The sequence below is a fragment of the Octodon degus genome, unplaced genomic scaffold (genome assembly GCF_000260255.1).
Source record: "Octodon degus isolate 3935 unplaced genomic scaffold, OctDeg1.0 scaffold00016, whole genome shotgun sequence".
NCBI classification, from domain to species: Eukaryota; Metazoa; Chordata; class Mammalia; order Rodentia; family Octodontidae; genus Octodon; species Octodon degus.
In genome coordinates, this window is record NW_004524592.1 from 7097024 (window position 1) to 7110452 (window position 13429).

Consider the following 13429-nt stretch of genomic DNA (forward strand, 5'->3'; position numbering starts at 1 on the left):
TCTCTTTGAAGGTCTGCATAGTTGTTCATTTTAAAGATTATTAAAAGGAAATCCCAGTGATTTTGGCTAGACTATGTCAAATCTTTATTATTAGTCAAAGACTGAAAGGGCAGTGATGAGGTGATTAGTAGAGAAGGTGTTAGCCGAGCTAGGGTGCTTGAGGGACATCAAGCACCTAGGACATAAATATTCCTTTTGCCAGTGGCAATTTCCTACCACTGTTACCTCAACTGCTTGACACCAGAGATACTGATATTGTCTCAAATAGTCTTTAGGAAGATTTTTTTATGTTAGAGTGTGGGATGGGCAACGTTTTTCTATCTAGGTAGATTATAACTTGTGTTAGTTGGTTTGGCTTGGAGCCAGGGAATTTACATTTCTACTGTGCTTTCAAGTAAGGTGTGTACTCAATGTGTGTAGCAAGGAACCAGAAGGTGAATAAAGACAGAAAACAGGTTGTGTGCATGTGGGAGATGCTTGTCTTTATGACCTATATGGATCACTTCCTCACTCTTCCAGTAGGAGCAGCCTGACGTCACTTTGGAAGAGTCACCACTCCATGATTAGTTCTAAGGAGACCTTTCTCCCTGAGCTCCACCTACCCATCCACCTTCAGCGTCTTGCCTGTGATACAACCTGGCTCATGAGCATAACTGGGTAGGTGATCCCAGTAGTGTAATAATTTTCAGATCCTGCATTTTGGCTGCTGCTATTGAGAAAGAGACTCTTTTAGGCAGGATGCAAAATTGAGGGCTTCTGGTGCTATCATGGAAGTTGTGCCTGCTTGAGATCGAAGCATAGAGAAAATAGAACCAACAGTTAGGGACAAGAAAGTTTCTTGTTAGCTTCTATTGAATGTGAGAATTTGGAGTTGGGGAAGGAAGGGTTTTTGCTAACATCTCTTGAGTGCTTAGATCCAACCATGGCTGAGACAGACATACTCAGCTAACTGGCTGCTTGAGCCAATAAATTCAACTTTCCTATATAAGCCAGTTTAATTTGAGTTTCTGCCACTGGCAACAGATAGCATTCTGTAAATACAGTTGTGATAAGAGACAAATCCCTTAATCAATTAGATGAGTTAATACAACATTGCCTAGTATTTTTTGCCCAGCATATCATAAGAATTCAGCAGATGGTAACTTTCTTTTTCACAAGTTTTTTTAATTGGATGGAACACATACACACACAAACACACACACACACACACACACACACACACAGAGAGAGAGAGAGAGAGAGAGAGAGAGAGAGAGAGAGAGAGAGATGCTCATTTAAAATGAAGAAACAAAAAACTAAAACTAGCCATGAGGTGACAAGCAATTTTATTTTGCAAAACAATCACTATACAGCAACAAATACATTTGCAAATTTGATTGAAAAACATGAACTAACTACAACCAGCCATTGAAGAAACGCCTTTCTATGGTAACAGGCTCTAGAATTATCAGAAGAAAGAAACCCCCCACAGATTTGTAATGGCTTGTTGGAACCCTGGAATCCCAGCATACAGAGTAAACTTTTTTTGTTGATTTTTTTTCTTTTTGCTAAAGTTGAAGTGGACTTTTATGATTGACATTTTTCGAGTTTGAAAATAATCTTTTTCTTGCAGAGGGACTCGGCCTCAACCTACACACTCAGGCTAAAAATTCTAGATTTAAAAAATAAACAAAGCCCCAAAACCAAACATCCATACTGATTTTAGCACACCAGTCTTAAAAGGAATGCCTGGAATCTGCCTTCCTGAACCATGAATCTACTTTACGTTTCCTACTTAGACTATGAATCATTTATTTTCTTTTTTGTGGCCTAAAAGAATAGGAGAAAAACAGTAATTGTAGCTGTGGCAGAATCAACCACATTCAGACTATTTCTTTAACAATAATGACACTGTGGCCTATTTTGGCTGCTGAGCCCGCTTCTGCAGTCCTATGAGTGTGTGTGGAGACCAGCTACCATCAGTGTATTCCGTGCGATGGCATCTAGCTTTAGCCTTTTTCAGCCATACCTACCTGGCACTACACAGGTGTCTTGCTTATGGGGGGGGGGGTTCAGCCCATCACCCTGCTGGAACTCAGCAGGTGAATCCAGAGAGAGCGGGTTCATTGGTTCCTCAATGAACCTGGCCTTTGAAACTCATCAGGAGCTCCGGTCTTCCCTGCACTGTTGCACGGTATCCAATTTTTAGTTGCAGGTGACCCGAGAAGACTGAGTTCTTTGGAGAAGTTGGCCTTTTCACTCTTCACAGCTCTGGATTACTTATGGAGTCTTAAACAGGTTCTCAAAGGCTAAAGCCAGAGAGAAACTGGCATTAGTAGATCTAGAAATGGAACTCGGAAGCTTTCATTTCTAGATCAGCGTATGTGTGTCCCCACAAAAGTGGTGTTCAAAAAGCTTAATTTAAGTCGTTAGCTTGAGAGTAAAGGTAAGATGGGATCTGCCACACATCCCCACAAAAAGACAGTTTAGCCTGTGTCTCTCTCGCTTTACTGGTGCAAACTTTCAGTTCATTTTTATTAATTTCATAAACAATGACATTTTATACAAAATAAGAGTACTTATTCACTGTAATTTTCTTGTGTGATTAGGAATAAACACTAGTTTTAATGTCAAATCTATTAACTTAGTGCCTTCAGTAACTTTTATTTTGGGTATGTCTTTAGAAAAGTTGGACTTTAATAGGTAGAACATGTTCACTTAGTCTTCACTTTTATAAAAAAAATTAAACCAGGTTGAAAAAAATTTTTCACGGTTAAAGCTGTTCTAGCCAGCTATTAACTTTATTCTAGAGAACCTCAATCGCTACATAACACTATCAAAACATGTAAGAACATACCTAACTCTCCACACAACTATTCTTTCTCCTATTTCCTGGTGCATTTAAGGGAAGGTGATGAATAAATTGCAAAGACTGATCAATTCAAGTCTCACAGCATTTCTAGGGTGAAAATGTCATGTCCCTAATTCCCAGTATTGCTAAGTTTTTTTTTCAAAAATAACCTATTTAGACATGACCTGAGACATATTTGCCTGTTTAAATCTCCTAACTGAGAAAGAATGGAGAAGTTCATCCCTAGTTTTTTCTTGTGACAGTCATTTTCTTGTGATAGCCAACCAATGACTGATCAAAATGTCAGCTTTTGTTTTCTATCTTTGCATTCCTTGGTTGTATCTTAGGTTTTTCTTACTTTTTTTTTTACTGTCCAGTCTACGCTTACAGTGCATCCTTTTTATTCAGAAACTAATTTGTCCTACAAGGCTCAAAGACCAGCAGACCTTGTCTTTAACTATTTAGATCCAGCCTACCAGCCCCAAGCAAGAGAAAGAACAGATAAAATGCTGAAAAGTGTCCATCCAGTTTGGTAACTCTATGCTTTTCAGACCTTTGACTATTTCACTGCTAAGATGAATGATTTGCAAGTGGAATTAATTAACTGACTTAAAATTTATAGATTGTATGTTAAGTCAGAACAGTATTATCTACTGATAAATAAAGATGTCACACCGAGTTCCTTTACAGAGTGCAATGTCAAAGTCCTATAGAAAAAACTGATTTAGATATCTGTGTCTCAAATGTTTTACAGTGATAATTTCTCAAAATGCTTTGTTTTTTCTTTTTGACTGAATGATCTTTACTTTGAATTAGGAGGCCAAACATTTTCTATTACAGAATTTAATAAAAACAGGAACTATTTGGAAGAATGGGAAAACATGTCCCAAATTACCACTCATATTTTCAACTTTAGCAAATGAAGAAAAAAAAAAAAAGAGAAAAAGAATCTTAAGAGGTTCATCTCATGAATGATTATAGGAATAAAATGCAAACTATTTGTGATTAAAACTGAAATAAATCCATAATCTTAAACCAACAATCTGTAAACCCTTTTATCTATACCTGGACCCACCACCACAGACTTCATGTTGGTGAAAGCAAAGAAAAATATTTTTTCCTAGTATCACGGGAGAGACTTGTATCTGGCACTAAAACAGGGTTACAGCTTTGAATTGTTACAGAAAGCAACTTCATGCTAAAACTTTTCGTCTTTTTTAATGTATTTTTTAAATAGGGAGAGAACCCTGCTAACATCTACTTTCACATACCTAAAATTGCAACACCAAAGGGTGCAGGAGACACAGATACTGTGAATAAAGTATAATATTCAAGTATATGAGGAAATATCACAAATGGCCACAGAGAAATATATATATATATATTTATATCTATAATACTGTATCAAACAGATGGAAAGGAGTGTGGAACTGGTAGTGTGGACATAAATCTAGCTGATCAACTGACATTCTAATCAGACATGAATCCATCCTAATGAAAGCACATCACTCCTAGAGATGCACTTTTGTACAATTTCTGCAATAACAGCTCAAATGCTTTGTAACATTTTTAGTTAGTTAAATAATTTATTGGATTGATACTCTGATATAATTATCCAGGTCCCAAATGTTAATAACTTAACTGAATCTTTCTTCCCATTTATACAAAATAACACTTTAAAAAAACCTCTTTCTTACATGCCCTTCCCATCCTGCAATCAAGATTCCTTGATTCAATTTAACCTGTAATAAGTTACGATGGCAGTTTTTACCTTTTCACCCAGAAACAGAACAGTGAAATGAGCAGCTTGGATTTTAACAAGGCCTTTCAGAGTGTGGTGGGTAGCCTTCAGGCACATGAAAGATAAAAATGCATTTTTAAAAATAATAATAATAATAATACTCCATGCAAAACAGAGCAGAGCGAAAATAACTGTCCAATTGTACCCATGTAAAGCCAGTGTGTTCTTGCTGCAAATGGAAGTCGATTTCTGCATATACTATTCATTTTTATATAAAATTGTAACAATGACTACAGTTTGGGGATGAGATTATTTATCGTATGGTTTGTAAAGAATGAATGTAACACCTGCTCAGAGCCCACACCTGCCACGAGCTCATGCCTAAGTATTATGACTCAGATGCTAAGTGAGGATTCATAGGCCTTGCTTGGCCAGCGCAGCAGTGACGTCCTCAGCCAGCGTGGCGAGCTGAGGAGATTCGAGCAGGTTGATGCTTCCAGAAGAAGATACATTGCTGAGCCGGCGGGGGGATGCCACACTGGATCTGCCTGGGGACTGCGTGATGATCTCAGCCCCGTGATCCACACGGGCCTTCGCATGCTCTCTGAAGTTCAGCTTTTGACTATCAATCTGTTCAAGAAAACACCAGTCCTCATTAACTAGACACTTGAGTGGCTTCCCAGCCCTTCCCCTGCATCCCGAGCCGGTGTGAATGTGATTTCTGCTCAGCTCTGCCAGCCCACCTCTTCGATCCTCTAGATCTTCAATCTGGGACCCACTTTGTGCTTCACCATTTTTTTTCTTTTTCTTTTTTTTCTAAAAACACACACCTGGCTTACCTTGACATTACCACCTCCTGGTACATGGTGAGCATTGTCCAGTGAACCGACTTTAGCTTGGGCTTTTTCTTTGAAGTCCAGTTTTACACTTTCAATTTTCACTCGTCCACCACCTTTGAGAGGAGAAAGGCTTTTAAATTCCTTGCTAAAATTAAAGCTGACATTTGTGATGACAATTTCCCTAAAATGGGTACAACAAATAGATGAAGGAAGACTATGGGCATTAACTTTACTACCTTTCTGAACACAGATGTGAAAGATATCTCATAGATTTTTGTAGTAGTCTGTATGATTTTCCCCAATGATCCAAAAAAATGACATTATTCTACCATCATTTTTCTACAAATTGCATCATATGTTAATATCCTTTTTCTTAATCTATGTATAGTTTAGACATCAGAATATTTTTTCTTATTGATATAACAAAAGCTCTAAAAGTTACACAATAGGGCTGGTGAGATGGCTCAGTGGTCTAAAACACCTACTTAGAACAAGCTCAGCAAAGCGCAGGGACCGCGGTTCAATCCCCCAGCACCACATGCCAGCCAACCCCGCCTCCAGGTGGGCTGAGCTGGCCACACACACACACACAAATAAATAAATAAATAAATAAATAAATAAATGTTACACAATAAATGATCAATTCAATATCCTGTCTGAAACTTTGAATATATAGTCTTTTATTATTAAGTAGAGTGAATTAAATTGAGATAAGAGACTGCTTTATTCTTCTTCTTCATGGTAGCAGACTATTTATCTAAAGAAGTTTGAAGCTAGAATGGTGCACATTCAGACAGACAGTATGAAGTTGGCTCTTTCTGGCCACAGATTCTGCATCCTTGAGTTTATAGAAAAAATGTTGCATCGGTACTGAATGTGTGCAGACTTTTCTTATGATCAGTCATTAAACAACAAAAGAAGAATTTATATTGTATTAGGAACTTTAAGTATTCTTGAGAATATTTAAAATTTATGGGTGGATATAGATAGTTTCTATGCAAATACTATGTAATTTTGTATGACAGACTTGGGCTTCCACATATCTAGATATCTGCAGGCAGTCCTGGAGCCTGTCTTCCGTGAATAGTGAGTGATGACCATTGGCATTTGTAAATTCTCAGCATCGATAACTTCTCTGATGATTGAGTCTGGAGCCAGATTGTTTATAACTAGTAGGTTTCAAGATCTTTTCACTGTAGCTAGCACACGAAGGGAAAAGAATCGTAGAAAATTCTTCTACAGATTCCATAGCACCAATCTGACACGGATCTGACCTGATAACACGGAGGGCATTTTAGCCTAGTGCTGACTAGACTGAAATTTGAGGCTCTACTAGTTGTCAGGGTGCTCCCTTCGGCCAGCTCTCTAATCTCTATTGAGGCCTTCCTCATTTATGCTTGCCTTTTTCAGGTGCTACACAGAGGGCATCTGCTCTATTGGGTAGATTTCTGTTGTCCTTGAGTCCTTCCTTTGACTACTGTTGAGTGTTCGTGATATGTTTGACTCGAGAAGAAGCTGCATTAACCTTCTCTTTTTCCATATGCACCTAAAAGATTTGGTTCATTTTCATCAGCTATTGGGTTTCAATGATATGCATTCTTCTAGGAGGCTACTAGTAGATGATGACCTTCTATTTGCATTTCACTGGGATTCTGATTGAGGAAAATTGTCTGAAGGGATCTATGGGAAGATAACATTGCCAAGTTTTGGATTCTTGGTATTTGCATTTCTCTGTAGACCAAAGACAGAAGTCTATTAAGGCTTCACAGGTCTCTTGAACCCTGCTATGTTTTTCTCATGCATCACACAAATATTTATGTTCACTCCCAAATGCCTGCCAGGGGCCTCTTCAAATTCTAAAGTATTAATGATTTATATTTTGGAAACCATAGATTCACTCTCCTGAAGACTCAGGATATGCATACAGTTAGGTAACTCATGCTTCCTAGAGACATGTAGTTATTCTTCCCTCAAAGTACAGATCCTTTCAGGGAGTGTTATTTTCCCCACATTCTTACCTGCCTGTGGGTCTCACTTATGGGGTATGATGGGATTCATAATGTTTTCTAAAAACACAATTATCTTCAATAGAGGTTAGAAGACATTGGACTTTCAACCAGCTATCAATTTTTTTGGTATCTTCTTTTGGAATTTTTTGTGACAGTCTTTATTGAATTTACATTCTTAAGCTTTTTTCTGATTATGTGTTTTATCAATATAAATGTCATGTTTTCTTTGAATAGTTGTAGAGAGGAAAACATAATAACGTAATGTTGACCCAAAAGGTATTCAGGGACTTGTATAGTCTGTTTCTATTGAAAGAGAATTTCTGATGAAATTCTTAGATAATTCTTAGAGAAACCCAAATTCATAGATCTGTACTTTTGGTTTTGAAGAACTCTAGCATCCATGGTAAGCAGTTATTTTGAAAGAGTATGGTTTTTATGAAACTTCAGAAGTAAAATTCAGAAATGTCAGTCTGTGCCTCCAGGAGCTGGGCTATTTTCTTTACTTTTTCCCTAGATTGTCTATGTTCCAAACTAACTCTGTGAAAAGGTTGCTACTGTCAGTGACCATCACATTACACTTCTTTGTGAACTGTGTTATTTGATTTAGTCATAGTAGAAGCAAGAGCTAGATTTAGAAATAAGTGGTAGTTGATGACAACAGTCTTTTAGGACCAGAAAATCATATGCAGAATATTTCCTTATTTTTCTGTGTTGTCAAGTCCTAGATGCATTTGACTAACTCTATCCTTGTTACCCAAACTGAAAGAATCTAGCACTTTCTTTTGTGTTCTGCAAGCAAACAGGCATTGGGGTCAGATGCCAGAGCCATAGGTAGATGGAGCAGTACAAAGTTAATTGTAAACTTCAGCGAGAGTTGGGGAAATTATGAAATGTGCAGCGCGGACAGGTTGCTGCTGCTTTGGACTGACGCTACTTCTATACCAGCAATTCTGGGACTAGTTGCGGGCACTCTTGTGTGTGCTCACCAACTCCTCCGCTTCTTTCTGAGCATCTTCAACGAGATGACACCTGATTTCCTGATGTTTCTAACTTGTTTTTCTACTGTGAATTTACCTTTCTCATCTTTGTTTTCAACCAATAAATTCTTATTGATCTCCTTTTGGATAGAAATATCTTATTCAGTTCAATTATTTTTATACTTTGTTTCTGATAAATTTTGAGAAAATGATGAATGGAAATAAGGTATTATCTAGTTTTAATGTTAAGATTCCAAGCACAGGTGGTTAGAGTCATGATTACTTTCCTTCTGTCCTAGCATCGTACAACTGGATATATAAATTATGTCAGATTTGTAAGTAGGATCACAAGTCTGCATCTTGTACAGCAATTAACCACTAAGAAGAATATATGCAGTGTATTATTTGTTAAAACTGTACTTTCGATTTGATTTGAAACTGTCTCATTGCTATATGTTTATCAATAAAACTTTGAAAAGAAAAAATAATAATTAAAAAAATAAATAAATAATGTCAGAATACTGTAAAATTATGGATTTCACAATTATTCATTATTACATAGGAGTGTGGGTAGAATTCAGCAAAAGTATTACATGATACTCAGAAGAAATGACTCATAACATGTTGGATTTGTATTTTATTTTTTAAAATTAATTTAATTTAATTTAATTTTTTGATACTGGGGATTGAACCTACAACCTTGTGCTTGCCAGGCAGGTGTTTATGCCACTGAGCTATTTCCCTGGCCCAGAGTTGTATTTTAAAGAGATAAACTCCCAGGAAATATGACTGTAAATTCTATTTTAGAGCACAAGTCTTATGAGGTATTTTTTTTTTAAAGAGGTCAATGGTTACATAAATTGTGGAAACACTGTATTCTCTTGAGGACTGTAGCACTTATTGAATTAATAAAGGATCTGAGAAATTTATCAGCTGAATAGTTTGTTCTGTTGTGGTAAACACAACCTTATTGTACCTCTCATCTTGATCTTCTAAATGTGTATCATTTCTAATGTCTTATCAATTATTATGCTCTCTCTAAAATAAATTTTTTTTAAAAAGACAAGAAAAAAATTAAGATTTTTTAAAAAGTAAGTGCTAATATTCAATTATGTGTCCAATCTTGCATAACTATATCTGTTAATCTGAGCATTTGATGATAAAAGTAGATGATATAACAACCACTGTTAATTAGCTATTCCTGCTTTGAAAATCTGTAACATACGTATTGTTGTATGCTACCCTGTTTCTGTCTTTTTTTCCTACTTGTTTTTATACTTCAAAAAATTAAATTAAATTAAATTAAGAAAAAAAACCTTATTTTACAGAATGTAGAAAATGATTCAGGAAAAACATCCCGCAATAACTTTTTTAGTTAAAGTTATACAGGAATACATGACCCAAACATATTTTACAAGCAACATATTTTTTAAGAGCTCCAATAAACATGTTGCAAACATAGAAACACATGCATCTTATATTACTTTTAATTTTTAGCCCATTGCATTATGTGAAGCCTATTAATGATTATTGAGCACATTTGTCTCAAATGAAGATGCTTTAAGATTTTTTTTAAGTATTTACTAATGAATACATGAAGGATCAGGGATTTGAAAGATTCATCCACTTTGGTTTTCACAACAGTGACAAAAAAGATTGCTTGTCAATTTCCTGAATCTGACTAAATAACTGTCATGCTACTAAACTCTTGTATTTACCTGGCCTGTGGCGTATGTTCTTCAGAGAGCCACATTTAGATGTCACATGGCTTAAATCTATCTTCTTGGTAACAATCTGTACCTGTGTCAGCCACATAAAGCACACAAAATAGTTTAGGCATGGAAAAACCTTCAAGCTCACACACAAAATCTAAAAACATACAAGCACAACAAATCCATGTCCAGAAACCAGCTCTCCCCATATTCTCTCTCTCTCTCGCTCTCTCTCTCTCTCTCTCTCTCTCTCTCTCTCTCACACACACACACATTAACACAAACAGGAAAACATAATTTCCTATATATCCCCCTCCCCCATCCCATTTGGGTTGGAAAGAAGAATTTATATAAGTAAAAATCCTGGAATAGAAATTTTTTTTAGTAGAAAACAGATCAAAGGAGGTAGAAACATTTGCATTAATGAGGCAAGCTTCCACTCAGAGAACTAAGCCACATGGTGTTAAAACTTTTCATAAGCAAAAAGCCAAGAGAAGTGATAGATTCTTTTTTATAAAGTGAGTTTTCCATAGCAGTGACCAACTTTGCTCATGGTTGCAAGAAGAGCAACAACGCTTTAAGACACAAGAAGAAAAAAGTTGTTAAATGTGCTTTCCTAACCTGTTATGAAATTGTAATATCTTGGCTAAATGGAGCTTTGCTTGCATACCAGATTATGTGCTAGCAATATGCTTTCTTTTTTAATATTTTAGTGAACTTGTGTTCTCTCCTAATATCTGAAGCTATGCTTTTGAAAAACGTAGACTGTCCATCTGCATGAGGAGTACATGGGAATTAGATGCCAAAGGGAGAAGCCAGGATACCCATGTATTTAAATAACTGATTCTTTCCTAGAGGAAAGTTTAAGATGATTGTTTTGTGGGTTGGAAGCTTTTACTAGCTGTATGATCCTTAATCACCCCGACTTATCCACTGTCCATTGTTTTGACCAGCAACATCTGCAGCACAGAACACCACGGCATCCTCTGATACCCTCGAGACAACCACTAGCCGGTGACTGTGAGTGTGAGAGCAGTGTCTGGTGTGCATTTACAGTCAGGGAACTATGGTGGAGGACAACTGTGTCAATGTCAATATTAACCCTAAGCTTAGCTCTGTGTCCTCAAAGGAGCACAAAAGCACTGCTAGGGGCTTCCGCTGACCATGCTATTTTTGTGTCCAGTGGAGCTTCTTTGATCATCAGGTAGCAGAGACACTTGCTTATCTCTTTCTTCTCATTGTTTGACTCCAATTTGCCCAGCTGAGGAACAAGTAGCCAAGAGCTAGCTTGTGATTTCTGAGAAATCTAGATTTGATACCCTATAAATTATTCAAGTCACAGATTATCAAGTCTTGGTTTAGATGATGGGATCTGTAGAACAGTCAACATGATTCACTTTTAAAAAATTATCCCTATTTTATGAGGAACCATGCTTCCTTCAGTTTGACTTTGCCTGACCCTTCCAACTATGCCTCAGCCACACTTGCAAAATGTGGATTCATCCTTCTCTTCCTCTCCTGAGATATTATTTCCACTAAATAAAAGGGACAGGAAAAATCCCATCAAGATAACTTGTACACTAGAACTTGAATCCTCTCACTTTAAATTATAGATGAAGCACACTTTGGTAGTTTGGTATAATTCCAAATGATAGCCTAACTTTCATGAATAATGAACTGCTGAAGATTGACATTAAACATGTTGGGCATTTCAAGTATATCATCAGTTTTTGCCCTAAGGATGATTTAAGCACAACTAGAAAAGTGTGAGTCCAGCTAATTGTTACAGGAAAACAGAGACAGCAGGAGGGAACAGATAGAAGACAAAACGGCCCACACACAAAGCTTTAGGTGAGGTGGGTTTGCATCCTGAGGAAAATCATGGTGCACCCCTGCAAGAAAGTGAGTCCACCGGTGATTGCAAGGACAGGACGGGAAGCTCCTCACCCCAAGTGCAAGCCTGACAAACTGCCACTCCAGGTGAAACGTGGGACAGCAGTGAGAGGGCAGGAGTGTGCTGGGAAGGAGGCAGGAGAGGCGACAGGATGCTGGTTGTGCAGCTGATTCTACACAATCAGAACAGCTTTCTGATAGAAGCTTCTACTTACATTTCCGCCCCCAGCAGAATGTTTGATGTTATCCTTGGAACCACATCTTGACTGAACTTTGCTAAAATCGGTCTTCTTGTTTAAAATCCTAACCTAAAAGGAATCGGAGGTAACTTCACTGTGCATTTTTCTTTCAAGATGCTGGGTACAGGGAATGAGAATGGGTAGCACCAAGAGAGTGCAGATGCCCTAGCACCTCTATACTTATTTAGGAGCAAAAAATAACACTAAAACTGAAGAGCAGTTATGTCATATAAACATGAACTTTTATACCCTGTGCTGCAAGGGACAAATGCTTGAGAGCCTTAGGTATAATCCTTGTATTCAGGTATAATCTAGAAACAACTGGAGGGGTAGAAAAATAAAACCTGGGGATCTATGTAAGGGAGACTGGCAACGTTGTAGATGACAGGAAGTACTGGTGATAAAGCTCACTGTGGTCTGGTCCAGGGCTCTGGAGCACACACTCAGTCCCTCTCAGTGTGCACCAGTTACAAAGATTAAACTCCTGTATTTGCCTTGAGTCTTCTGTTAGTTCACATGCCACAGAGGAGGCTCACAAATAGCCTGGCTGAATGCTTCGGGTCACGATTCCCATTTGCCCAAGGGGAGAACCCCTAGTTTCCTGGGAATGTCACTTAGGAGAGTCTGGACCTGCTTTGCTAAGAAGAGCTTTACAACTTCCCTGTGCGGGGCTCCTTGGCCTACAGAAGGCTCTCTTGTACACGAACAGTCACTACCTAGAGATGGCTGCATGGAAGCTTCTTTCCATCTTTAGAGGTAAGAAAATTAAGGGATATGGGTGATTATGCGAGGTCATACAGACACAGTCCAGGCTGTAGCTGGATGCAGCAGGCTTCAACACAGGTGTTTTGTTTGCATTTTCAGAAAGTGAAATATTCATTTGAAAAAAGCAGCAAATCTGTATCTGGAAAGAATTCATTCTAGTGTAACATGATGTACAAAGTGATAACTCTTGAGACTTCTTTCATGTGTGTTTTGAAAACTGAATGTTTTAGAGGACAGATAAACAATAGAAGAACAGAAAGAAAAGGGCTTATTTCTCTTGTGATTACTTGCTTTCTTTTTATTTTTGGCTACTACTTCTCCCCCTCTCCCAACCCAAAGCAAAGGAGAAATCACATTTTTAATGCTTTAAGAAGTTCAGCTTCTTATTATAAAACTAAGCAATTTGCCCTCGATGTAGAGCCAT

General features: G+C 37.5%; 1 protein-coding gene across 3 annotated transcripts in view; it reads right to left on the reverse strand.

Moving 5' to 3' along the window:
* Positions 1-1308: 1308 nt before the first annotated feature.
* The window catches only part of Map2 (microtubule associated protein 2), a 306953-nt gene continuing 294832 nt past the window's right edge, over positions 1309-13429 (reverse strand). For 2 of the 3 annotated variants that reach the window (XM_004626615.2, XM_004626614.2), the window contains 4 exons: positions 12217-12309; positions 10115-10196; positions 5411-5523; positions 1309-5201 (listed from right to left, as the gene is read on the reverse strand). In XM_004626615.2, the coding sequence (XP_004626672.1) occupies positions 4986-5201; positions 5411-5523; positions 10115-10196; positions 12217-12309 (504 nt within the window). In that variant the 3' untranslated portion in view covers positions 1309-4985. The remainder of the gene's footprint in view (positions 5202-5410; positions 5524-10114; positions 10197-12216; positions 12310-13429) is intronic. The other variant, XM_004626613.2, reaches the window with a different exon arrangement.